Raw genomic sequence first — 27720 nt, forward strand, 5'->3', positions numbered from 1 at the left:
GTGCTGGAATTGAATTGCACCTGGTTAGGACATAGCGTTGCAGATGTTTGTCTCATTAAAATCTCATTGAAATGACAAAATTACCATGGTTTTATTGTCTTGTCTGTAAATGGTTACACATGACTCCTTAATGACAATGTGGGTGATTTCATAAAAGTCTGAGAAAATTGTCCATCCGGTTTCTTTCTTTTTTTCAGTCTTCTGCTTGTTGTCAGCCTTGTTCTTTTTAGACTTGGGTTTGTCTTTCACTATCAGAAGATTCTATTAAAATGGAATAAAGACACACACAAAAAAAAACCACATTGGTAACAACTCATGAAACAATTTATGACATAAAATCCAATACCAAGTTTATCCAGAATTGCTGATTAACTTGTAAGCTTTTACAAATCTGTAAGCTCATATAATCTGAAGCCATAAACTTACCGGTACAAACTTTCTCCTCCAGGAGATCCCAGTGGTTCCGGACACTTGCACCTCATAGCCCAGTCCGTCATCACCTAAGGGAAGTGTGTGGGCCGGAGAACCCTCACTCTCGCCTGATACTTTCAAGCTCTTGGGCTCAACAGTCTCTCGACCCAAGCCCTGGGTCAGCGTTTCCAGAGTGGACAGATACTTGACCTTCAGGTCATAGAGGGTTATGTTGCTGTCCTGGATGGTCTTGCTATTGAACTCATTGAGAAAATTCTTGAAGACATTGTTGATGCGTATGCGTGTGAGAAAGTTCCGCTGCTTAATGGTGCGGTTAAGACTGTCCGGAATGAAGCGCTTGTAGCTACAGATAGAGAGAAAGATAAAACCTGAATAAAACCACCTGCTTTAAAGATGTGGTCACATTTATCGTTGCTCAATGAAATTTTGTAAACAAGATCCAATCATTCCAATAGGCTTCATACATGCTTTGGACAATGGACCTGTTTTTGCATGCAATTTATTTGCAAAATTTCGCTAATGTGACCGCACATCAAGTAAGACCAATCAGAATCAAGTATTCCAGAGAGCTGTGTAATAAAAGACTAATATTTGGGAGTGCTATTCTTATATTATCGCTGTAGATCATTTTGCAGATGTGATGTATAAAGCAGATAGATTGTGTGGGTCACCTGGTCTCAGCTCCGGCTCCTGATAAGGGCAGATCATTGCCCTTTGCATGATGGGTAATAGCCAAAACTGCCATTCCCAAACACTCGTTCTCTATCTCATGAAGCTCCGCCTCAGTCTGGGGAGAGCGCACAGGAGCCAGTCCCCTCAGGAAGTCATACTGGCCCTAAAACACACCAAAACAGTAAGAGCACAGTGTATGCCAAGCACAAAATATTAATATGATCACACACGCAAGCTAATGGACACTAGTGTTCACATTGCCCCAGAGATATTTGAATCCAAAAAAAGACATTTAAATATATATCAATTCAAAGAGAAAAGAATTTAAATAGTCATCAAGCCACAATGCCCCTGTAGCACAAAACGGGCAATATTAATTATGTTTACCTCAAAGTTGACATTGTGACATAGACAACCATGCAAGCGGTATCTCAGGTGTTTCCTGAACTCACCTGTGCAAATAGGTAGTCAAGAGATGCAGCATCCAGTAGAGGTGTCCCCTCAGGCCCCTTCTGAGAGTTCGAAACGCCTTTCTGTTTACTGAGTGAGTGTCTCCAAACAGGAGACTCCGTCTCGTTGGTGCCATGCCAGTTTGTGAAATAAAACCTGTGTAAACAAGTAAAATGAGTTATCATAGAATTGACAAGTGTTTCTTGAACTAAGAAACTAAGAAGTGTTTCTTTCATGCCCAAGGGGTTGATTTGTATAAAAACTAACAAACACATTTAAACTTTTTCTTCCTGTTATATGAAGGTCACATTGGAACATTTTCAATATGTATTCATTTACTTATTGCTATTGGTAAAATGCCTTTCATGATAACATTTTATATTAATCATCGTAATATATATTGTGTGAAAATACTTTCATTTTACCAAAATACAACCAAAGTTTTAACAAAAGTTAGTGCACTAGTTTACCAAGGAGGCAACAGCAGTAATGACGATCATGCAATTTGCAAAATTAAATATGAGATGCGTTACGTGAATAAAATGACAAATTTATAAAACAAAGTTAAAATATGTTTTGCATTATTGGGCAATATAGTAGGCTATATAGTAGTTAAAGAAAAACCCTTGTATATTTGTCAAAAGAAAAATGAAGTAAAACAAGTATACAAATATGTTCAAGTGTGTGTGTGATTATTAATGCAACAATAAAAACATGATGACAGGAGCTGATAACATATAAAAACATGCCAAACAAACATTGTGACAAGGTTTACATTATGCAAATACACTAACATATGCTACACGCAATACCAAATCATGTGTCAACAATCAACAGAAAAAAGAAAAACTACACAACCCCATTGCCACGCGAGCGAGAGCTCATTGTAAACAGGAAACAGCATGAGTGAGAAAAAAGTGCTCTATGCCACAGAGGAAGAGAGGGTGCGCAAAGGTTGACCATAACCTGTTTGTGCGCACAACAGGTAAGCTTCACGCGGGGAGACAGCGATTCTGTACTTTCAATACAGCGATTCTGCTCGCTTTGAATACAGTAATTGGCTCTTATCTTAGTTTCACTGGTGAAAGGGGGAAGTTCAGGGGATCCTATGTTCTGCTTCGCAAAGATTCACATTTTATTGAACAAAAAAATGTCTTCCACTGTCAGACGATTTGTTACTTTGTTTTTTTTTATTATAGTGGAAACCCAAGCTTGGAAAACCAAGTTTTTCTTTTGTCCTAAATAGGGATTGTAACAGATGTGACACAGGTGTGCCACAGGGCTCTGTAAAGAGACCATATGCATTTCTAGCATTTGAATGAAAATAAACAACTGATATTAAAAGAAACACTCATCAAATGATACATTTCACTAAACCAATCAAGATATGTCCAGGATTTTTTCCCTCTTCAAAATCACAATAAAACAGAAATTCTACCTTATTATTGAACCTACAGTATAAATGTAATAGCGGTCCAGTCTGTAGTCCTAAAACTTGAATTTGAGCCATGGGTTCTTTCTGGAATTTCTAATGGGGTTTTTGAACAGCAGTCATCAATTTTTGTGTAAAGCATTTATTTGTGGTCTCTCACCTCATACGGTAGTGAAGTTTGATGCTGGTCTCCTCTGTGATCTTGAACACATGATTGGGAGCATACCAGAGAACCTGGCTCTCTTCATACAGTGCAAACAGGTTGTGGCACAAAGGTGAGATGTCTGGAGGAAAACATTTTCAAAATTAGAGCCTGATTCAAATGGTTCTCTTTTCTCACTAGATAGCACAATGCAAAAAATACACAGTTTGTTAGATGTCACCAGCGAATAACCACCTGAGATAATATATAAAAGGAAATAGTAGCTTTTTTTTTTTTCTTCTCATTAAAGTTAAATATTTTGTCACTTATTTCAAAATATTTCATATTTTTTTCATTTATTTCAATATTATTTCAGTTTTGGTTAATTAGTACATCAAGTTAAACTAAATGAAAATGAGAAATGTTGCCTTGACAAGGCTAAAATAAAATCAGTTTAAGAAGAACAAGAAAATGATTACTCTAATTTTGCTTTGAAATAGGTTCCTTAACTCTTTTTTTTATTTAATTTTTTTACATTTATTAATTTGGCAGACACTTTTATACAAAGCAACGTAGTTAATTCAACGTATCATTTATTCCTTGGGAGTCGAACCCACAACCCACAATCAGCTGAACTACGGTAGTAAAAACCGTATTTAAAAAAAGGGGTAGGACAGAATTCCTAACCTTTGAAGTAAAACCAGTGGCTAGCTACTGGGTGTGAAAATAAACAGAAACAAACACTATCGTAGTTCCTCTCCAGCAGCTGCCTTCTTGTCTAATATAAACTTCCCTTTCCTATCTCACTGTCCAAGCCAGCTTTTGTCTTTGGCCACAACTTTGAGGAAATTCTGGACGTGACATTTAAACCCAGCAGCCATTTTGTGGCTTAATACTGATCAAGAGCCAAATAGAGAGATATGCTGTTCTATTAGGAGATGGAAAGGGATGGACAGGGAGAGTCAGTCGCAGTGCTTCTCATCCTAAGGTCAATGTCTCATCACCCATGTCACATGATGACACCAACAGTAAAAACCCTTTAAGTTCCTCTTTTGTATTCTGTGAAATGCTGATGGTACAAAAAACCCATTCCTCAATCGCACAATCAAAATATGAAACCGAATGCATGAAGAATGTCCCTTTTTATACGCCTAATGACTTTGATCTGTAAAAACTTTTTTTTCGGTAGGCCATTTCCCTTTCTATAGCACAGTGTTTCTCAACTGGTGGGTCGCAAGACTGTTTTGAGTGGGTCACGGAGTGTGCATTCAAAGAAACAGCAACAAGCGTAATTGAGTTTTTCTGATGCGAGACTTTTATTTTGAAAGATGTGAGTGAAATTGTCAGACACCGCGCCGGAGAAAAACGCGATGTCCTGATTCTGTCCTTCTGTTTCAGTGTCTCCAGTCAGATGAGATGTCGTCAGGCTATATGTCAGTGTCATTATTCTAACGTTATTTTCGTTACAATAAAAAGTCTCTCACCACAAAAAAGCAAACTTCGCTGTCCTTTTAGCCATTATACTGTGCTTGTAGCACACGCTCTTCAACTGCACGCGCAAATGCGGCAGGGTGCGCTGTACAGTATCACTTCATTATAAACAAAGCGCAAAAGAAACAACGAGCATGCAACATCATAGTTATGCTGTCAATTAGTCATGAAATTACCAAAAAGTACCAATAAACTACATAACTTGTACTTCGTGTGTTAGCCGGGAAGGATTCGCATGCAGGTACTGTGCATGATTTTCATTCTATTCATCAGGAGCAGTTTCCATTCGTTTAATTTACAATTCATGTTAGTATTGTATATTTACCATGGTGTCTGTTGTTTCCCGTATCCCAAAATGCCACTTTATTTTCACATACTAGTGTGATTTTGTATATTTTTAAATGACTGTGGTGGCTCGTACCAACTTATTAACTTTGTTGTTTTAATACAAACTAGTTTGTGACTGCTATTACTTCCTCATAGCCTTACTTAGACTGTTTATTCATCAGAATTAGTCATATTAGTCAACTTATTTGTATGTTAACTAAAGTTAGACGGTACTTGTGAGTGTCTACTGTTTTTGTGAAATAAATTTGGTTGGTTTTTCAAAAGCAAATGTATTATAATTTGTATTGTCTAATTGTTTATATACACATATATAAAATATTTTTTGAGGAGTTAGCTCAAATTCCTAAAAAAAAATTAGGTTGCGGCTTAATGACCATAGGAAAATCTTGGTCACAGGCCCAAACCAGTTGAGAGCCACTATATAACACACATGATACTGATAGAAAAGGAACAAAAAGAGTACACTACAAAAAGTGTACATGAAATCACAGATTTCTCTCTGTTTTAATAATTGTAACTTTGCTTTGAAAACTATTGCCGTACGAAAAGTTATGATGAAATGATACATCACTGCTAAGAAAACAGACCATCATGATCACACTATGTCCTGAGAGATGCATAAGAGGGTGCTCTAAATAGGCGGCCATCCAAACACTTACGGCATTTCTTGGCAGCCTCCACGCACAGGTCCTCCGCAGTGTGGCAGTCTTTGAAGTACTCGAGCTGGTGTGTTTCAGGCAGGTAGAAGTGGATCTCCAGTCCTTTCCTGACAGTCGGAACGGTCATCTCTGCCTTCCTCTGTTTTTTCATCTTCCCACATAGCTTGCCCAGCTCCATGACTGTTGGTTTAAGCATCCAGACACTGCAGGATAAACGGAGGTAACAGAAAGATTTATTGATGAACTGTTGGCCCCTGCTATGATGAGAAATCATTTAAAGGGATAGTTCACCCAAAAATGAAAATTCTATCATCGTTTACTCACCCTCAAGTTGTTCCAAACCTGTATGAGTTTCTTTGTTCTGCTGAACAAAGGAAGATATTTGGAAGAATGTTTGTAACCAAACAGATCTCGGTCCCCATTGACTACCATAGTAGCCTATATATTTTTTCCTACTATGGAAGTCAATGGGGACCGAGATCTGTTTGGTTACAAACATTCTTCCAAATATCTTCTTTTGTGTTCAGCAGAACAAAGAAACTCATACAGGTTTGGAACAACTTGAGGGTGAGTAAATGACAGAATTTTCATTTTTGGGTGAACTATCCCTTTAACTCTTATGAAATAGTAGCCAATACGATTTAAAAATTATTACATTTTAACACAGTCATGCCTAAATGAACAATACAATAATAAATAGATTTGACTGATTTTGAAAGAAGCATCTTATGCTTTATGCTTTGATAAAAAATACAGTAAAAACAGTATATTATGAAATATAGTTACTTTAAACTATAGTTATATTTAAAATAACTATTTTCTATTTCTATTTATTTTAAAATGTAATTTATTCTTCTGATGGCAAAACTAAATTTTCATCAGATATTACAATGTTTACTGCCACATGATCCTTCAGAAATTATTCTAATATGCTGATTTTGTGCTTAAGAAATATTTATTACACTTAGCGCAATTAAAAATGCTTAATATTTTGGTGGAAATTATGAATTTTTTCAGGATTTTTTGTAACATTTAGAAACAAGGATCAGGATGCCTTAAATTGGTACAAAGTGCATTTATTTAATGAGTCCCTGCTGAATAAAAGTGCACATAAAACAAAAAAAAAAAGAAAATGTTCCTTTTTTTCTTGTCATTATGAGAATTTGATTAATATTAATGACATTATAAACAGAGTAAGGTCTATTTTGCATTTGCACGGCAAGGACAAATGCACAGTTTTGAAATTGCCACAAATACAATGTTATGTCCACCTTCACTTAAACTGACTGTTTACACATTAACAGCTCACTAAGACAAGCATTTTAGCCAAGATGCCCATTTGACCCGTATGAGCAGGAATATGCATGTGAATATTTGAAAGCAGCTGCCTCTCAGTCAGCCAGTCATGATATTTTCGAAAGGCAGCATCGTTAATATTTTAATGGACAAGCTGGACTGGAGGGTGTTGAACCTAAATCCTGGGACTTTACGAAAAGGCAGTGAAGTGGATTAACAGCTGACAGCAGATGAAGACAATGGCAGCAAACAACAATGGATGACGATGGACACACAGGTAAGTAACAGCAGCAGTATATCAACAGGTAAGTATAACAAAAAGGACACAAAAATAGGGAAAGGGAAAACAACATATGACTTTTCATTGCACATTAGATATACTTTTTTTCCATTAATGCCTTTTTTTTCTGATCCCAGCATGAATAAAGTCTATTATACGGTAATGTCGCAATTTGCATTTTCTAATTATAATATAAAATGTGCCATTATAACAATTTTGAATGTTCTTTGAATATACTGTCCACCATGACAAAGCCAAGTCCTGAGTCTAGCTGGAGACTATTACTTTAACCATATAGAAGTACAACATACTTGATGTCCTCACTACAGGCGCCCTCACATGAAGCAATTTAATTCAACCAGTCATCCTACGACGAAAATGAGGGAGGGTAAGATGAACGTTTCTCGCATCTGAATCAGATGGTTTCGACTCAGTGGATCTCCCTTCAGACCCTGCAGGTCAAGACGTGTTTAGATGTCAAGATCCCTGCAGGCATGTGAAAGGACTTTCCTGAGATGAATGAATGCAAAAGCAAACTGTGCTGAAGAAGAAATCTAATTGCAACCAGTTAATGACCACATTTGTCTTTAAAGTGGCTTTAGCGAATTCAAGAAGCTGAACAAACTGAGACTACTGGTTTGGCTTTATGAAATATTAGTATAATGAGATCACAAATCCACTCCACATTCATCACCTCACAGCTTGGGCAGAAGGTACTTTTGAATGATAGGGTACGATTTGTTGTGTCCCATTACATATTACACATTAGAAGAATAAATAACATATTTACACCAAATAACACCGAAAAAGTCAAGGAGCCTCACTATCTTGAAGGGGAAGCTAACAGGAAACATCTTTAACATCCAAGGCTCTGAGATCCCAACAATCCAAGATCAAATGATCCAATGCCTTGGAAAGCAGTATGACAGCTCCCTAAAGGACAGCGGTAATCTCACTAATACCAAGACCCAGTTGAACACCTGGCTCAGGGCAATCGAGCACAGCCAACTGCTCGGGAGGTTTAAAGTCTGGTGCTTCCAGTATGGCATCATACCCAGGCTGCAATGGCCCTTCCTACTTTACAACTTTCCCATGTCCCAGGTGGAAGGAATGGAAAGACTGTGCAGCAAGTTCTTGCGGAAATGGCTGGGAGTCCCCCATCATTCAGCGCAATCAACCTGTACAGCAAGACCTCCAAGCTTCCCTTGCCAGTTTCATCGGTGGTCGAGGAGTTTAAAGCCATCAAGGCAAGGGCAGTCAGTACAATCCTCTCGTCTGAAGACGGGAAAGTAAGACACGCAAGCAAGACCATCAAATGGAGCAAGGCTGATGCCAGAGCCAGAAGAGGCCTTGTGGTGCAAAGAGTCCGTGAGGCAGTAGAGGAGGAGCACCAGGTGAAAGCGATCGGACTTGCCTCTCAGGGTAGATATACATACATATATATATATATATATATATATATATAGGCTACACAAACATACATATATATATATATATATATATATATATATATATACATACATATAAACATATATATATATGCACATATACAAAGGGAAATTTTAATATATGGGAAATATAAATTTAACAACAATTTGATCCCAAATCAGGAGGCCCCTACTGAGTGAGTGTTAAACGTCTGTACTTAATTTTGTTTATTTAATGTTTATTAGACAATCAAAAAAACTTACAAATCAGAGTTTAAAACTATTTCAATATATCCCAAATTTTGGTAATAGGGTTGTAAAAATCGCAAACTTACATTTAAGATGAATAGGAGATAAAAAAGCTTAATATTTAGTTTGACCTGATTTTTTTTTATAAGGGTCAAGCATGTCCTTCAGGCATTTATTTGTACCCGACTCGTCAGAAATATTCCAACGGCTGTTTCCCAAGGTTTTGCAATTCAATAACAACCATCAGTCAGTATCGGTGATTGATGCTCTTGTCTCTACAGTTAAGTCCTTATGCAGAAGCTTGTTTTTCTGCTGATATCTCGACTTGCATAACAGACCATTACTGACAGACACCCCCCAACCAGTCTGTAAAATGGCCAAACATTGCAAGCAATTCAATGTTTAGTGACAAGCTTTCCATTTAGTTCCTTTCCTTAGAAGTTCTCCTTTTCAGATTCCTGTGAATCATGTCCTTTTACTTTCTCATATCCAAGACACAGTCCTAAGTCATCTGGGGAACTTTTAGAAGGGATGAAGTTTAAGTTTGATAAGCTGTTAAAATGATTCTCTATCTACTTCGGTATGATTCACAATGCCATTCTTTTGTTTACTTGACACGGCTTCACTTCCTGAGGTGTTTACGTGCTGCTCGCTGATAAAGTCATGGTTAACACTGTTCCTCCACGCTTTAGACCCTGTGACTGTTCAGCTGGTAGACCGCTCGAGTACGTCAAACGCGTGTAGGTGCAGGAACCTGCTGTAACTGTTTTATCCTGTTGCAGGCTCTTAAGACCACAGTGAAAACCTTTTTCAAATGAACCTAAAATAGAGGTTTTAGTTTTCATGGACAGTTTCCTTTGTCATGGATATTCTTCTATATCAATAGTATGTAAATACACTGTAAAAAATTTCTAACCCTCCCAAATCAAAAATGTCAAGTGACCGATAACATCTAAATTTTTCAATTGGCCCAAGTGAAATTCTGTAAATTTAATTTTAGAATTTACAGAATTTCACTTGGGCCAATTGAAAAATGTAGATGTTATCGGTCACTTGAAATTTTTGATTTGGGAGGGTTAGAATTTTTTTACAGTGTACAAAGATTACTGTATCCTTATAATATGGATTAAATATATTTGAACATTTAATTATGTTATGTCTACCTGATCCTGTAATAATCTGTAATATTCTACCAATTATTAAACCAAACGTACACTGTTTTAAGGCTATTTTTCTCTATAATTAACCTTTTGAGCAGAAACAGAGTTAGAATATGTATGTAAAATATGTCATCCAATGAATTGTTAAGATTAAGGGAAACACATCTACAATTTCCCAAACTGTATGCAATTACATTTCTGATATCATTCTTACAAAGTAATTGTTACCAGTTAACAAAAATAACATTATTTGATCATTAACTTATGATAATACATCAATACCTATATTTCTTGATATACATTTCTCTTCACACAACGCTTTTCAATTTTCCAGTATTATATTTTCAAAATAAAACTCATTTAGCATTTTATTCTGGTGCTTGCTAAAGCAGCAATATATCTTCTTGTTATGTTTTGACACGTATGGAGGCATATGACTGGACTGTCATACTCTTTACCGAAACCTGCCTCTGGGCAAACTAAATACTTTATGACATATGTGACATATTTTAAAACATTTGTTAGGAGTTGTTCTTGTCATGACGGCCTCATTAATCCACATTAACATGAACTGGCAGAATACTATGCAGTACAACATGTTCTACTCTTAAGGGAAATTCTACTCACAATGTTCAGTGATGGCCACACAAAGAATTCGCCATTTCTCATTGGCCTCAGATTATGACTAAACCCACCTCACTATCTGTTTGTTTTTCTTTTCTTTTGGCAGTTCTGTATAGAGGCCAGTTGTACCCTAAAAGGCTCTTCTCAAGACTATTTAACCAACATCAGGATGAGAGCTTCAGATAGACCAGAGTGGTCAATACTCCACTTAAAATGAATCTTACCTTTGACAATGTTTTATCAATATATTTGTATGAAACTGTAATTAGGGCTATGTGATTAATATAAATCAGAATAAAATCAAAATGTGCGCATGCACACGATTTCTAAACCTCAGAAAGCTCGATTTTTTTTCCGCCAGCCCCCTCAGTGTGCAATCTGAACGCAGTGGCCTAAATCTAACATGAGAACAGAACAGAGCGGGTTTACCGTTACCACATGGAAGAAAGCACGGAAACAGGCAAGGTGAATTCAGGGCAGGATAAGGCCTTGACCAAAAAAAAAAAAAAAACAATAATAATAATTATAATAATAATAATTATAATAATAATAATAATAATAATAATAATTCAACATCCATGGTTTGGGAATATTTTGGACACAGGAGAGATGCGCTGCGTCCGAAATCGCGTACTGTCTGAGCAGGTACTTTGCGACTATTAAAAACGTACACTCTATATAATATGAATATTAGTACTGTGAATGTAATTCAGATGGAATACATCGCCATATACTTGTACTGTCACGTGACCTACCCGTGTCAGTTGTGTCGCTTCACTGCCATTCATAAATCCTGTGGCCTCATGGGATAGTAAAGTGTCCATCGAATGCGCACTTCAGAATCTCAGAGGAAGTAGTAGGTCATCTGGGGAGTTTTCGCCTACTGTTTTTCGAATACTATGTATTAGGACATACTATTCTTTTGGCGTAATGTTTTTCGCATACTATATAGTAGGGAAGTATTCGATTTCGGACGCAGCGCTGATGCATCACAGAGCCAGGTATTTATGGCAAAACATAGTAGGGGGCCATTCACACAAAACTCGTTTTTGTGGTTAAAAACACGAGACGCAGGTCTAGAGATGCGTTTTTTGAAACTTATTTTGCCTTGAGCATCGTGTCATTCACACGAGATGCCGCAAACGACGCAAGAGCAACGTTTAAAGACGTCCGTCTAGCGTGCATTTTCATAGAAAGGTAATGGCACATTCCCAACCAGGTGAACAAAAATCAATAATACAGGCAATTGTGAACTGCAAAACATACGAAAAGGTTCAAAGGGGCATTAAGAAATAACGACACCGTCACCTATCATTTATGCAAAAATATGGTCCCCGCAAATATTGTCAAAGCCGGTGAAAAATATTGATTAAAAAAAATCATGGTAGTATTCTGTCCATATCATACAGTCCTAGCTGTAATTCATATTTTTAAGTGGCTAGTAGGCCTACTGCAATTTAAATGGGGTTCCTCACCAATATAGGCTCTATGGGAATTAAAGGCCTTAATTTTGAAATTTTTTAGCAAATTATAAAAATTGACAAAATTAAAAAAACAAGAAAGAAACATACTGTAATGGTTTTTCTTTGTGAGAGAGAAGGGTTAGTACTTTTATTTAAAAGGGATTCCCCACTGACACCTCTGTATGAACTGAATATCTTCCACAAAGTCACTTTTGTCCATACTGTATCAGATCCCCAGCATGAAATTGTCCGGATGACATAATCAAACTGTAGCAGAATAACATATTGTTGTGGTCCCTCTGTTACTTGGAAATATTCAGTTGATGTATTTTTTAGAGACATGGGGAAATTTTAAGTTTCTCTTTGAAATCATCAAATATGTCAAGACAACCACAATTCAACAGCTTTGCGTTAACTGACGGATTTCCTCTGAAAATTAGATTTTCAAGAGTAGCCATTCCTCAGTTCCATGATAGTTTAAATGATTTAAACATTGATTGAACTGGTGTGCTGACGGGCCCATCAGACTTGATAGAGTACATGAAGAAATAGCAATTTTTTAAATGTTATTATGTTTTTCCAAGACAAAACCCAAAACAAATATGAAAACAACTAATATTTTTAAATGAAATATTATTAACGTGCATTATGTGTTCATAATAGCCTACTACAATATGGATTATTTATTTATTATTGTTTTTAAGATAATTTTTTGCATTTCAACTCTCGAACATTTATACATAAAAATAATCAGCCTCGGTCGATCTCTACAAGGCACATCAAATATACTTCAACCCCACGCACTTCTGTTCAGCAAACATACAGTTTGTGATAACTGTGTACAAGTGTTCAGATTTATATCGACAAAACTGCAGTCACAAGAGCAACAAGTTTAACCATTTAACTACTGTACAGTCAGAGCATGAAAAAACCATCCACAATAATGTCAATGCTTAACAAGTTAGGCACAATAGAACAAAAAACTAACGTTAAGTGTTTTTTTTTTTTTTTACAACTTCAATATCGCGCAGGTCTGGCTAGGCTTTTTTATTATTATTATTAAATAAACTATTTTACAGCCGTTCACCATCAATCAGTCTCTAAAAACCTTCATTATCGGCCACAAATAGATTAAAATCCATAGTTTGAAGTTGACAGCATTATTATCTACAATTTAAGTCCAATGATTGCAGATTATATTCTATAAACTCAAATGCCTAACGTTAATCCTTGCACACAATGATCGACATATTTACCAGTAACCATACACAAACTAATAAAAGAGCGTCTCACAACTTGATATTTACTAACATCGCACATGAAAAGAAAATACACATATAAACAACCCCCAGAGATCAGTCAGGATGTGAAGAGTTTAATTACGGCCCTCGTCCTTACCTCGTCAGGCAAAGCTACTTCCGTTTAATTTCGATCATTACAGACGTTTGAACACTTCCTCTTGGTATTTTGTTGATGTAAAGCACTCGTTATTTAACTCCAAAATGTTCTCCGATAATAGAAGTTTTCTCCCGCGAGATTAATTTTCAAAACAAACTTCACTTTACAGCGGAACAGACCGTGGTTATGTCTTCATGATCAACTAACCTTTCCTGTCAAGCGTCGACCACATTCCCGAAAATAGGGTAACGTCGAGCTCTGTCACACGTTTTCTATTGGCTCATACTGCTGTCAATCAAAACCTGACCAATGACATTAACCCCTGGGCGGAGTGGATTTTTTGTTATGGCTACTGCCTCCGTATTTAAGACTATGATACATGCGATTAAACTCACAGTTAGTGTTAATTCTGTGTGTATTGAAGTGATGTAAAACTAATTTACATCATAATTTAACACAAAACATCAAATGTAGCCTATGCATAGCCTATAATTTTTAACCAACTGATTCAAATATTTTGAAAATTATTACAGTTAAAAAATAAACTCCTAAAACTTTAGGTTAATAGTGCAGTACCATTAAAATATATTTTGATTTAATGATGTCCATTGAACCGGATGTTACTTGACCATTTAAAAGGCCATAATTGATTCATAATGGGCTAAAGCTAACTAACCATTTTTATGCTTCTCAATTAAAAGTAATGGTTAGACATTCCTGTCGTTATATATTTTACCTATATAACATATAACTGCACAACACTGAAAAATGTTTCACAGATTCATAAATAATAAATATTGTCATACATAATTTAGACTGCAGCAATACAAATGGGCTATTAGTACTAAATTAATTACATTTAATGGTAATCAAATGTTACATTTGTAATCAACAGTCTTCAACTTATTGTAATTTTTTTTTTTTTTTCATAATATTTCATCAAGCATGTGCCACTGTTTCCGCATTATACAGTTTCTGTGTTTTTAAGAGATCAGCAACACACAAAGCCCTCTCTGATTACACTGATATTTTGAAGGTCTTTAAGACCTAGAGGTTTAAGCATGCCTGCCATGAAAGGGAGGGACTTCCCGTCCTCAACATCAGATGAGTTGCCAGAAACTGTGGGCTGCAGTTTCACAAGAGGGCTGCAGAGCACACTGGGAGAATGTGGCTGATCAATAAGTTCAACAGAGGTTCGGGCAGACCATATCAGACTGTGTATGTTTTGAGCTTGAAATGTTTTAAAAGTAAAGTGACCGTATGGCTATTTAATAGACCATACCTATTAAATAGCCTATATTTTAATTGTCTACAGTATCAACATTTTTACATATAATATGTTGACAGAAAATAGTGAATTATTTGCAGCATAAGACAATTATCTCAGATAATGTGTGTTGATGATACTTAAACACTGAGGGGGAGTGAAGGTCCATTTGGAAACTCCTATCGTTGGATGAGTCATACGCTATAATTGGTTGGTGAGATGAGTCTACGTGCAATACTGCCATAAGCACTCAACTAAAATCTATGCATTGCATTTTTCATAGATCTGAAGAAAAACTTCAGAAACAAACAAATATTCAGATAATAGACAATATGTAAACATCAAATATTTAAGCATCAAATTGAAAAAGACCCAGAAATTCTTCTCTTTTTTCTTAGTTGTATTATTGCATTTTCATGTATCACATTATAACAGTAACCGATTACAAAATTTGCAGATGAATCAGTTTAGACTAGAGGAATGTTAAGAGGGGTGTGTAACATGGGGCAAGTGTCAGAGAATAGTGCCTGGGGCTAAATTACTAACAGCATGTTGAAATTTCTGTGATTATATTAAAAGGGTAGAATACACTGTAATCATTTGAAACTTTGTTTGCATCCAAATGCTATGAACTAAGTATTCAGTAACTATTTCTTAGAAATGTTTATATGCAAATAAATGTAGGCTATATGTGTATATATATATAAATATATATATACTGTTTATATATAGACACTATACCACTCAAAAGTGTGGTATCTGTAAGATTTTTTTTGTTTTAAAATAAGTCTCTTATGCTCAACAAGGCTGCATTTATTTGATACTAAATACAGTAAAAATTGTAATATTGTGACATATTATTACAATTTAAAATAACTGTTTTCTATTTTTAAATACTTAAAAATGTATTTTATTCATGTGATGATAAAAGCTGAATTTTCAGCGTCATTATTCCAGTCTTCAGTGTCGTATGATCCTTAAGAAATGATTCTAATGTGCTGATTTGCTGCTTAAGAAACATTTCTGATTATTATCAATGTTGAAAACAGTTTTGTAAAAAAATTTAAGGATTCTTTGATGAAGTTTTTTTTATTAGACAGAAATACTTTTTTTCAGCAAGAATACGTTAAATTGATCAAAAGTGACAGTAAAGACATGGTTACACAAAAACTAACAATTATAAACTTCTGTTTGATTGATTTTCAAACTGTTCCATGTGAGTAAACATCTCTTTTTGTAGTATACAGTTTGCCCTAAAACAAGTGTAAATATATGTATAAGGATGGGAATTTCCATTTCTGACAAAATTTACATAAGACATAAGGATGTATATACTTTACTTTTAAATCGCAAACATAGAAAAGCAAAGTGTTTTTGCAAAAAGCTTCATTTACTTTATAGTTACTGATATCTACAGGAAATACAAGGAAATGTGAATAAAATATTTTAAAGATTTTTTTCTTATTTCTCAAAGCATCTATAATATTAAAGTGAATGTCAAAACTTTTTGCTAGATCTCAGGAGGATATAATTTAACAATACACTGATGACGTGACCCTGGACCACAAAACCATGGGTCAATTTTGTTAAATTGAGATTTATACACCAATGGAACGTTTATTTATTCAGCTTTCAGATGATGTATGGTTTGTTAGGATAGGACAATATTTGGCCGAGATACAACTATTTAAAATATCTGGAATCGAAAAATTGAGAAAATCGCCTTTAAAGTTCAAGATTGTGCTGCATTCACTCACAAAAATAAAACTTTTATATATTTACAATAGGAAATTTACAAAATATCTTCATGGAACATGATCTTTATTAATATCCTAATGATTTTTGGCATAAAAGAAAAATCTATAATTTTGACCCATACGATGTATTGTTGGCTATTGCCACAAATATATCCTTGCAACTTGTGACTGGTTTTGTGATCCAGAGTCACATATGCTACCATAATATGTGCAGAATTTCATATATAAAATTAGAAGGCAACCAGTTAGACACATTTTTTTTTAAATTAATACAGGATTGCATTTCTCTTTATTAAATTGTATTGTTTTGTTCATTCTCGTCATTTACCTCTTGCTCACCTGTAAAAAAAAACTTTTTATGAGGCTAGATGTCAAGATGGCAGCCATCCTTCAGTTATCACAGTACTGTACCTTTAAGATGGACAGCATCAGCACTGTGATAACTGAACCAGGGCAGCCTGTCACGTCAAGCAGATCCAAGGCGGTAGTGCTTCACGCATCTTCTCATCCACGTTCATTCAGGGATAACAACTTTGACTTTGGAATTCACACTTCATCTATGATATTTAGATTTTTACTGTATTCAAAATATAACAAATAAAATATAATATAGGCTAATTAAACCTGAAATTTCCAACTGTACATGTTATAGAAATGAGTAGGCTAGATGAAGCAATATTATTCAACATAACTTATAATGTGTAGCTAGCAGAAATTATAATATCATGCCATATTTTCATTGGATACACTGCATTACAGTTGTCATTCCCTATCTGACAGCAAGAGATTCAATACCTTCGTTTTGAGCTTTAATTATTAATACACAGCGCCCCTGTGACGCCAGACTTGTTATGGTAACTCTGACTCCACCTTCTATGCTTTTGCTCTCATATTTGGCAAGCAAGAGGCTCCTCCCACAAACTCCGCCCACTGTATCCCCGCCCTCCGTGCGAATCTCTTCTTGTAAACAACTCCATCAGCGCGTCGTGTTTGCCATCTCAGGACAGTGGAAACGCCTGCCAAATAATGACAAAACATCTGCCTAACATTCCTATGGCGGCTGTTTGGGGGAAAAAGGAAAGAAAAACATTTCAAAGGGTTAAAACGGGAATATTCTCGCTGTTATAGTGTGTTGCGAGTTCTCATGGGAAAATGTTTGCTTTATGAAACTACAGTTTTAAATAAAAGTATTTTATGCGAGGAACATCCGAGGAATATAACTGATAAACTATACATGACTACAAGATGTGTTTGAGCAAAAAGCCCGATAGAGCGTCATGAAGTCAGTAGTCTGCAATAAATTATACATAAGTTATACACGAAAAGGTATTACATCATCGTGTCATAATATCACAACAAGTGTCTTAAATATTCTTTGTGTAAAGCAGCTGTTCTACTTGCTATGTCGATTCGTTTTATAGTCTTTATCTTGTGAGTCGTCTTATTGTACAGTAACGTTACTGATGCGCGCTAACGCCCAACAGCGCGCGCACACACCCCTCTCATAGCAAAAACAAACACCACGCACTTCTAAGGTAAAAAACATTAATGTAATATCACCATCACAGTTAGACAGATGTATTATTCTACCGACTGCAAAAGTACTTACTTGCATTTTCAACGCTGAACTCCCGTGTTTACGTGAATATTTTTAATGACGCAGCAAGCGCCTTACAGCGAACAACGTGATTGTCGCCATTTTTTGTTGTTATTGAAATCTTCAAGCCATGTGACAATAAAATAACACGCTTCCGGGTGCTGACGCTCAAAGTTCACCACTTTCTTTAGTGCAGAATGACGGCTGTCATATAGAAGGTTTGAAAAGTAGACTGATTTTGACATAGCCTATTGCAGACCCGCAGTGAACTGCGTTTAATACCTCTTATGTTCTGACGCCACCGTAAGAAAATTACGCCACCTCGAAAATGTTTGGCATTGTGATTAGCTGATTTTATTTCAGTGGTTTGCAATATTTTTGACGCCAAGTCCACCCATGTAAGATATTTCCTGTGGAATTTTTGATGTAACGAAGCTGCTTGTTTTTAAACTTGACAGAAACTTGTGTCAAGATACAAGTATAGCCAACGAATTAATTTTATATGACTGAGTTAGAACTAAGTTATTCAATAAACAATAGTTTCAAGTTGACTAAGATAAGAAATTAAAATATGAAATATGTCAGTTTACATATTTGTAAAGCCTTGTGTTTTTTTATGTATATATATATATATATATATATATATATATATATATATATAGGCCTATATATATAAGGAAAAATAGATTATTTTAATAAAATTTATTTAATATGATCTTGCAGCCCCATTTAGAAATTTGCTGAGGTTCCATGGGCCCTAGCTGACCCCTTGGTTCTCACTGCTCTGTGGCTTGAAATCAATGTGTGCTCTGTCAATGGCACATTATTGAAAACTTTAACGTAAACAATGCTGTGGCATCTGAGGAATGTTTTGCACCAACATAGCATTCAACAAGTGTGTCCTGTCCTAAATCAGACAGGGGGTAATATCACACCAATTATACCCATATGTTAAGTAAGCTTTACCATTTAATTGAACTGTGTGCATGTATTTTAGACACTTAACGTTACATTGTTTTTGCTTCGCCCATGCAATAACTGCGTCCATGTTATGGAGAATGAAAATTCTGTCATCATTTGCTCACCCTCAAGTTGTTCCAACCCTGTATGAGTTTCTTTCTTCTGTTGAACAAAAAAGAAGATATTTAGAAGAATGTTGTTGGTAACCAAACAGTTGACTTTTGACTTCCATACTAGGAAAAAAAAAATACTATGAAAGTCAATGGCTACCAACAACTGTTTGATTACCAATAACAGTATTTAAAATATCTCTTTTGTGTTCAACAGAAGAAAGAAACTCACAGCCTACAGGTTTGGAACAACATGAGGGTGAGTAAATGATGACAACATTTTCATTTTTGGATAAACTATCCCTTCAAGGAAAGCTGATACACAGGTGGGTGCATGCAATGTTCCACACTTCGTCTTTCCGAGTAAATAAGTGTATCACCCGGCATTTGAAATGCAGTTTTGCATTCTGGAATTGTGTGGACACACTTCTCACACTAAAACAATGGCATAGAATGGTGTGCGAATTTAATATTGTTTCTTCTTCTGTAAAGATCCTCTTTCAACACAACAATCATTTGCGCCTCGGACTTCAGTCTCTCAAAATAACCATATTAGGAAGCTAAAAGTCGGATTATTTTTCAACGAACTAGCTGCTAGTGGTAAGTAAACGCTCGCAAACAGAACTCGCGTTTGCCTGAGGTAACCATAGCAACAGTACAGCTGTCGTTCATTATCACTTGTAGATTTGCACATCCTACAAATGTCACAAAAACGTTTTGCTTATAATTCCCTGTGTATGATTCGCACATTGTTTTAAAGAGATGTGTAACGCATGGCGGTGCAACAATACTTAAACGCAGACGGTGCAGCTTAACGTTCTATTTTTCAGTGCGACGCAGAGGCGTTTTAAAATAGGGCGTTTATGTTTCTCCTCCATTCATTTGCAGAGAGGAGACGCTCGCGTCTACATAAAGAGCAGTAGGCGGTGCGTTAGCGAAGCAAGGGATAACGTTACCAGAGTTTAATGAACAGTGTGACAACGGGCTCTGTTTTCACCGTGCAAATAACAGTTTAATAGTACAGTACTCTGTTGGGTGGGTAAGTTTGTTTGTTGTTTTTGACATATAACTTTTTAAGTCGCTCCTTGTTGTGTGATTTTGTGGTTTTATTCGATGTTACAGGTCCCCACCCCTCATTCTGCACTGAATATCTTTAACAGAACTGTAATCTCTGAATTGTAATTAACGTTAATGCAAAGCGCACTACATTGCAAACTACGTGGCATTAGTGCATAATGATTTGCATGGTTTCAGTAGTAATGCTGGACTCTTTTTTTATTTATTTATTGCATACAGAGCATTTCTGTGAGGATATGTCCAAGTTATTCCGGGCTGTTATCATGGGTCCCCCAGGCTCGGGGAAAGGGACCATCTCGGAGAGGATCGCGCACAATTTCGGCCTTAAACATTTGTCCAGTGGAGACTTTGTTCGAGAAAACATCTCTGCGAAAACTGGTGCGTGCTTTGCAAAAATGTACAAACTTTCGGGTGTTTTCGCTGAAGCTGTTTATCTCTGAAAAATTGTCGATGCTAACAAATGCTAGATGCACTGTGAAACACAAGGGATGCCTTGATCATATTGAAGGGGCGTAACCAACTTTTGCGGTTTATACATAAAAAAATTAATGTGGTTAGTTGGTACACTATCGGGAGTCATGATGTTTAGAGTTCATGTGAGGTAAATGCTTCTAGAAGTTGCCATGCTGGCAAGATGCCACTCCACATTTGTTTTATTTTGCTGTTGCCATGCAAACCTCTTTATTAAGACTTCAGCTGGCATTCATGCAAGTAGATAAAGACATAATAATCAACACATTGTATATTAAGCACATTCAGTTCCCTCACTGTAAATTAGCTTGAATGGACTTCTTACTCATGCTCAGTTAAGTTGTGATGGCTGGTAAGATCTATTTTTTAACATAAAGCTTAGGTTAAAAAGAATGTAACCTTTTTTTAGGTCATTATAATGGCAGTAACTTTTTTTGCTTTAATGCATTTCCCCCCAAAAAATTCTACTAAATATATATTTATGCATTAGTCTTTGAAACCTTTGAAGGCTGAGAGTTGATTTAGCTGCCAGAAAAATACACTAACTTTTAGTTGTGGCATAGTTTAACATTTGTGCTGTGACATTACGATTTTTATCATTTTTCATATTTTGTTTGTTGTATCCACAACATGGATAAAATTCTATATGAAATCATTGGGCATTAATGTCCCAAGACTCTCATGTGACTGCTCAGTCTATTATATGATTAACAATCTAGTTTCTGGTTAAAATCCTATGATTAATAATTGATTTATCTCAGTTAAAGGTTATATGTACATTTTAAGTATGAATGTAAGCAGAATTTCATTGCAAATATGTCTCAGTTGCTTCCATTCTTGGTGAAATAATTTTTTTTTTTTAAACAGCTTATTAAAGAAATATAGCCATATAGGTTTGATGATTGTTTTGAAAGATATGTGTTCAGTTCATTATCTTTTTTTCTCTTTTTTTTTTTTTTGCAGAAGCTGGTGTTCTAGCTAAGACATATATAAAAAAAGGATTGCTGGTGCCAGACCATGTCATGACACGTCTTCTTTTGCCTAGATTGGTGGAGATGACCAAATATAGCTGGTTGTTGGATGGTATGGTGGTGAATCCCATTTTAAAGGACAATTATGGACAATGCACTGTTAATTATAAATTATTTACCCGTGCACATCATTTTTTTTTTTTAATCCGCATGCCCTTGTAATACTACTACTAATAATAACAAAATAACTTCCCCTCCCTTTTGCAACGACATCTCTTCTCTGATGATGCGTTTACTGGCGCAAGGGCAGGACAACCTGTCACTCACAAGAGAATCACAGCAATCGCAAACCATAATGATCCAACCATCCAATCTATTCCTGATGGACCAAATTAAGTCCCACCCTACATTTTTTGTTGTTCGAGAAGCCATTTCACTTTTTCACAATAGGGAAGAAAAGACTTGCCACTTTCGTTTCATGCTACTTTAATGTTTAATCCTTTTGCTATATTTTTTATAATTTATTTATGACTAAGCTAAATCTTTTTTGAGGAAGCAAAACTTTCATTTCTTCATTCAACAGAAACTCAAAACAATCTGTAGTGTTAGTAATTTTAGGAAGTAAGCTAGGAGCCTTGGAAATATGTTGCCTTATATTGCCTATTTTCATTTTATGAATTGATTACTGATTTATGAGATCAAAAAGTCATGATGTAACAGCTGCTAGCTTAGAAAGTCAAAGTCACTAGCTCCTAATATAGGATGATAGGATATCAGACATGTACTGAAACGGTGTGCAGTGTGACCTACAAACATTCTTGCTACATGGATTAAAACTAGTGTTCCTTTATTGCAGGACTGTACAGATTAAAGCGCAAACTGCAAAGGCTAATCCCAACTAAAGGTTCAAATTAATATCGACTAACAAAAAAGTATCTACACTCTTTCATAAGTAATGAAAGCAGGTCTCCCCACTGGCAATGCTATAATGAATAAAAATACACAGTAGGGTATTATGTGTTTTTTATCATTATAGCATTGCCAGCAGGGGACCAAATAAGGATGTAGTATTGCAACACTTGGTATTTATGCATAGTTACAAAACTGCACATTGCAACATAAGTGTAACATTTCATATTACTCATATGTGAATAAATCAGGTGTGTGCATGAACATTTTGGCCTGTATTAAGTGTTAGAAGTAATATTTGTGAACTTACCTTCCAGGTTTCCCTCGAACACTAGCTCAGGCTGAAGCCCTAAACAGTGCATGTGATCTGGACATAGCCATCAACCTCAACATCCCTCTGGAAACACTGAAGGAAAGGCTGCGACATCGCTGGATACATCCAGCCAGTGGGAGAGTGTACAATATGTGCTTCAATCCTCCCCGCGTCCAGGTGAATATACTAGTCTTTGTCCTCCTCTATTTCAGATTGAGATAGGATATCACAGTGCAGTACATGTAGCCACATTAAATTAGATAAGAGTTAGAAGGTTATGAAGGAATAATGAAAATGAAAGCAAATCTCCATTTCCCTTTATCATTGTTTCTGCACTGAAACCTTTAAACTCATAGTAAGTCTGACTCCTTGGCTCCAAAAGCAGGATAAGCAACAACATCAATGTATAGCACGTTATCCTAATGTTAAATAGAGTAAATCTAGTATTGTGCCATGAAATATGTGCTGCATTTTTAAGCAAAACAGATGCAGGTGCATTCTGGGAATTTCTAGGGAGCAAACGTTTCTGTGTACTGGGATGATTTTGTCAGTATCAGAAATGCTCCGTAAAAAGTAGTAACTTTCAGTTATGTTAAAGAGCTATTTCTACCTGATTTGGCCCATACAAATAGTTTTATTGGTATGAATTAAAGGAGAACTCCGGTCAATTTTAACATTGAGCTAATTTTTTTGTAAATTTGGAGTGCTGTCAGTACAGAGATCAACGACAAAAATCGGTGTTGCCTACACCGTGTTATCCTCTTTTTAAAATTTGCACCCTGTTGACTTCAATGGGGCAAGTTTTAAACCTGCTTTTAGCCTCTTAACATCCTTGATGTGTCATTACAAGTGCCCAGCCAATGTGAGTGATTCCTTCAGAGTGAACACTGGTGAATCTGACTGCAGTAGATGTGAAAGATATGAATAAAAGTGATGTTAATTCACGCGGGTGATCTCAGACTGTCAGCTGTCAATGTGAACTCGACAATCGACTACTGTGGACTTCGACCGAAAACAGGAAGAAAATACAGGTATGTGCGCTGGCTGAATTAACATCACTTTTATTCATATCTTTCACATCTACTGCAGTCAGATTCACCGTGTTCATTCTGAAAGAATCACTCACATGACCTGTGCACTTGTAATGACACATCAAGGATGTTAAGAGGCTAAAAGCAGGTTTAAAACCCATTTTTTTGCCCCATTGAAGTCAACAGGGTGCAAATTTTAAAAAGAGGATAACACGGTGTAGGCAACACTGATTTTTGTCATTGTTCTCTGTACTGACAGCACTCCAAATTTACAAAAAATTGACCGGAGTTCTCCTTTAATGTGTTTAGGCTGATTAACTGATATTAATAAAATGTTTGAATTGAATAAAACCAGTTAATTTAGATGTTACAGGTGTGGCTGTGTACTTACTACTGAACTAGGGTGTGCATTGAGACAAGATTTCGCAATATTCTCAAGATTTTCATTAGTGTGTTCACGCTGAGGCTGAAACCTCATTTTCTTTAAATGGAAAACACCAAATGCTTCTGTGAAGTAGAAAGTAAAATTTTCCATTTTAAATGACAGCTAAAAAAGGTCTTTGAAATTACAGAATTACAACCAGGTGTTTTGGAACGGGTTTGGATCTAAACTCTGGCCTACAATATTTTATTACAATTTGGCAGCCCTGTCTTGCACTTTTTAAAACTCTCCAGCTTGACCTAGACTAAATATGCATATATATATTGGTATGCATGTATATATTTTTTTATGTATCACTATTGTTATTATTGTCATTATTTATATTATTTTGTTTTATTTAGTTTAGTTTTTTTTCTTTTGAGTCTTTTCTTAAACCTTTTTTTCTTTTTTAATGATTGTGTTTCTAAAATGTTTAAATAAATCAAACAAATAAATAGTTGTCTTTATTTTCCTTTTTTGTGTACTCTTTTTAAGTAAAATAAAGATTTTGTTCAAAGAGATTTTTTTTATTATTGTTACACAATCTTTGGTCACACTTTATATTGGGTATCTTTAATGTACTTGCATAAAAAAATAGTAAGGTGCAATATAATATAATGTGTTCTTGTCGTATTGCAAAACACTTTTGCTGCTATTGAGTTGGGGGTTAGGTTTAAGAGTGGGTTAAGGGGTAGGGGAAGGGTCAACAGTGTAATTATAGATGTAATTACAGAAATGAATTATGTTAATAGTAGTTAAAAACACTTAATATAAAGTGGGACCAGATCTTTCTAACAGCCTTGCTTATTTTTGTTGTGTTTACAGGAGATAGATGACATCACAGGAGAGCCATTGATTCAACAGGAAGATGACAGACCAGAAGCCCTGGTAGCAAGACTGAGACACTACAAAGATGTTGCCAAACCTGTCATCGATTTCTATAAGTACGTTCATAAAACATTCATAGGAATTACCTCACATTTTGGAATGCAATCCAAAACACACCCAGTGTGCTTGTGACTGTACTTCTGAGACAAATGAATGTATGACTTGTGCACCTTTTACCTTGTTTACTAACAGCATTGTAATTCTTTGAAGGGCTAAAGGCATCCTGTACACGTATTCAGACACAGAGACTGATCAGATCTGGCCGAATATCTGCACACTCCTCAGCACAAGGATCCCCACCGTCCAATCAGATGCACGGTGTGCTTCAACTCCCTGAGGAAATCCTCTCATAATCTTCTATCCAAGAGAACAGCGTGGCCTCATCTCAGAGGAATTGCTGATTGACCACGTCGATTTCCAAAGATTCCATGCTAATCATTTTTATGATGGCAGCGTGTTCGTTCGTGGTATAGTAATATTCTTCATAGTGCTATCTTTGATTATTTCACTTGCTGAAAAAATTTCATACATTTCTAGAACTTGCTGTCTGCTTTTATACAGTGTTATTGGTTCCTAGATTTCAATTCAGAGTGCACAGATTTCATATAGATGAGATTAAATCACATTTGAATAATAAGTGAAGCATAGACGCATGTGACTTTGTCTGATTGGATGAGACCGAACTGTTTGAGACTGAAGCATTCCTGTGAGATTCTAGACAGATTCTATTATTTCTGAGATGGCTTTACTTTATATCATCTCTGTCTGTGGTGTTTAGCTTTCTCACATATTTCATTGTTGTGTTGTCATGCTACTATACATCATAAAGAATGCTGTAATTATGTTTGTGTTTTACAAGCTTTATAATCCAAAAAATGTCACAAATACCTTGGTAAAGTACTATTTCTTAATCTGCTGAAATTGCTATTGAGGACACCAGGCCTTATTCTTTGAAATACAGTGATAGAATGTTTAACTGTTAAAAATCAAACCAATGTATTGGTAACACTATGGCAAATGGCTGTATATAAGTCATGTAATGAAATAATCCTATTTCATTTCAAATGTTCATTAAACACTGCCTTCTTTTTGGTAAATACTGTTCTGTATTGCATTTGTAAGACCTGTATCTGAGAGAACTTTCGATAAGAAATAACCTAGTGATGTTTTATGATTATATATTGTAACTATTTGTAAATTAATAACTGACTGTGTTCAGCCATTACAACAGTGACAGTGATTAAAGCGCAGATTTACCAGATACCAAATATGCAATTACAGTTAGTTTCAAATTAGTCCCCAAAACAAAAGATAAGAGTGTTAGGCACACATGACACCTATCTCCCTCTCTCTCTAATAAGGGTTGGAGAAAACACTCAAAAGAATTCCACACCATCTTGATGTGCAATACCATTTACAAGAATTGACATGTTTGAGCTTTCCTTTTTTTCCCAAACGAAAATAAATGTATTTTCTCACAAATTTGAAGTGTATTCATTTATTTTTCTCATTGAAATCTGTCTTTGGCTGCCCACAATACACATAAAACTTGTTCGCAAACAGAAATTCTTTCCAGTATCATATTGAAAACATAAAATATTAATAATTCAGTGCTTCTTTTTTCTTAACTTTTAACGAGAAAAAAAATTCTTTATAGATTTCTTTATAGTATTGTTTGTCAACTGTCAATTTTGTTACATACTGTCAACATTGTTACCCTTCCTTGGTAACAGAGTTTGATGGTAACAGAATTAACCATTTTAAACTTTTTAGCCCAAAACTCCACCAGCTAGCATAAATGCTAAGAGCACATGGCACTAATGAAAAAAATTATTAAAAGACTTTTAAACAACCCACTGTGTGATAAGTGATACATTCTGTTTTCCTTTTCCTTTCCTATTGTGGTAACAATTTTGACGTTTTACAAAATAACTCTTGGTGTAAGAACAAAAGAATAAAAAATATTTTCTCAGAGAGAGCACACATACCTTTCAGTGCTTCAGATCTTATCAGTGAGGGAAAGTGATATCATTTCCTGTATCTTACATAGTTGTGGGAGATAATTCCACCTATTTAAAAGCAAAGTATGCTACGGTACGGTAACAGAATTGACACAAAATTTATAAGATTATGTTTATAAGATAAAAGTTAACGTTAAACAATTTAATGTTGTAGAATTAGGAAAATGACTATTTTGGATTTTTATAAATAAAATAAATGAAATATTACCAAAAGTAAAATAAAATATTTTGATTACACAATGATACATGAAGGAATTCGGACAACAAGAAATCATGATTTTCAGCTATAAAATACAAGTTTTTACAGAAAATAATATATTTGGTATGGCCTGTAACGTTTTGTGATCCATGACAATGAGTAACAAATTCTTAAAATAATTAAAAATATAACCATTTGAAAAAAG

At 35.4% G+C, this 27720-nt stretch overlaps 2 protein-coding genes across 11 annotated transcripts in view; one reads left to right on the forward strand and one right to left on the reverse strand.

The window, feature by feature from the left end:
• jak1 (Janus kinase 1) overlaps nt 1-13759 on the reverse strand; it is a 32351-nt gene extending 18592 nt beyond the window's left edge. The window contains exons 1-7 of one of the 2 annotated variants that reach the window (XM_079883654.1): nt 13524-13759; nt 5627-5829; nt 3147-3270; nt 1557-1710; nt 1104-1267; nt 427-775; nt 85-261 (exon numbers count right to left, since the gene is read on the reverse strand). In XM_079883654.1, coding sequence (XP_079739780.1) covers nt 85-261; nt 427-775; nt 1104-1267; nt 1557-1710; nt 3147-3270; nt 5627-5822 — 1164 coding nt within the window. In that variant the 5' untranslated portion in view covers nt 5823-5829; nt 13524-13759. The remainder of the gene's footprint in view (nt 1-84; nt 262-426; nt 776-1103; nt 1268-1556; nt 1711-3146; nt 3271-5626; nt 5830-13523) is intronic. The other variant, XM_079883655.1, reaches the window with a different exon arrangement.
• A 6195-nt stretch (nt 13760-19954) lies between these two features.
• ak4 (adenylate kinase 4) lies at nt 19955-27303 on the forward strand. Of its 9 annotated transcripts, none has more exons than XM_079883668.1 (7): nt 20085-20253; nt 20337-20392; nt 20511-20669; nt 21726-21845; nt 22960-23132; nt 25233-25351; nt 25506-27303. In XM_079883668.1, the coding sequence occupies exons 3-7, from the start codon at nt 20528-20530 to the stop codon at nt 25630-25632; spliced, it is 681 nt and encodes a 226-aa protein (XP_079739794.1). In that variant the 5' UTR covers nt 20085-20253; nt 20337-20392; nt 20511-20527; the 3' UTR covers nt 25633-27303. The 9 variants fall into 9 exon arrangements, with proteins under 9 accessions (XP_079739798.1, XP_079739795.1, XP_079739794.1 ...); XM_079883671.1 differs by having other exon boundaries at nt 20337-20378; XM_079883667.1 differs by having other exon boundaries at nt 20085-20249.
• The last annotated feature ends 417 nt before the right edge of the window (nt 27304-27720 follow it).

The sequence above is a fragment of the Squalius cephalus genome (assembly GCF_949319135.1).
Source record: "Squalius cephalus genome assembly, chromosome: 10".
NCBI lineage: Eukaryota > Metazoa > Chordata > Actinopteri > Cypriniformes > Leuciscidae > Squalius > Squalius cephalus.

Bases quoted from the DNA above. Each gene is read 5' to 3' on its own strand.
- ak4 (XM_079883672.1), top strand. From the start codon at position 20,528: ATGTCCAAGTTATTCCGGGCTGTTATCATGGGTCCCCCAGGCTCGGGG. The intron at 21,846-22,959 runs GTATGGTGGTGA...CTTACCTTCCAG, and splicing joins ATATAGCTGGTTGTTGGATG to GTTTCCCTCGAACACTAGCT. The intron at 23,133-25,232 runs GTGAATATACTA...TTGTGTTTACAG, and splicing joins TCAATCCTCCCCGCGTCCAG to GAGATAGATGACATCACAGG.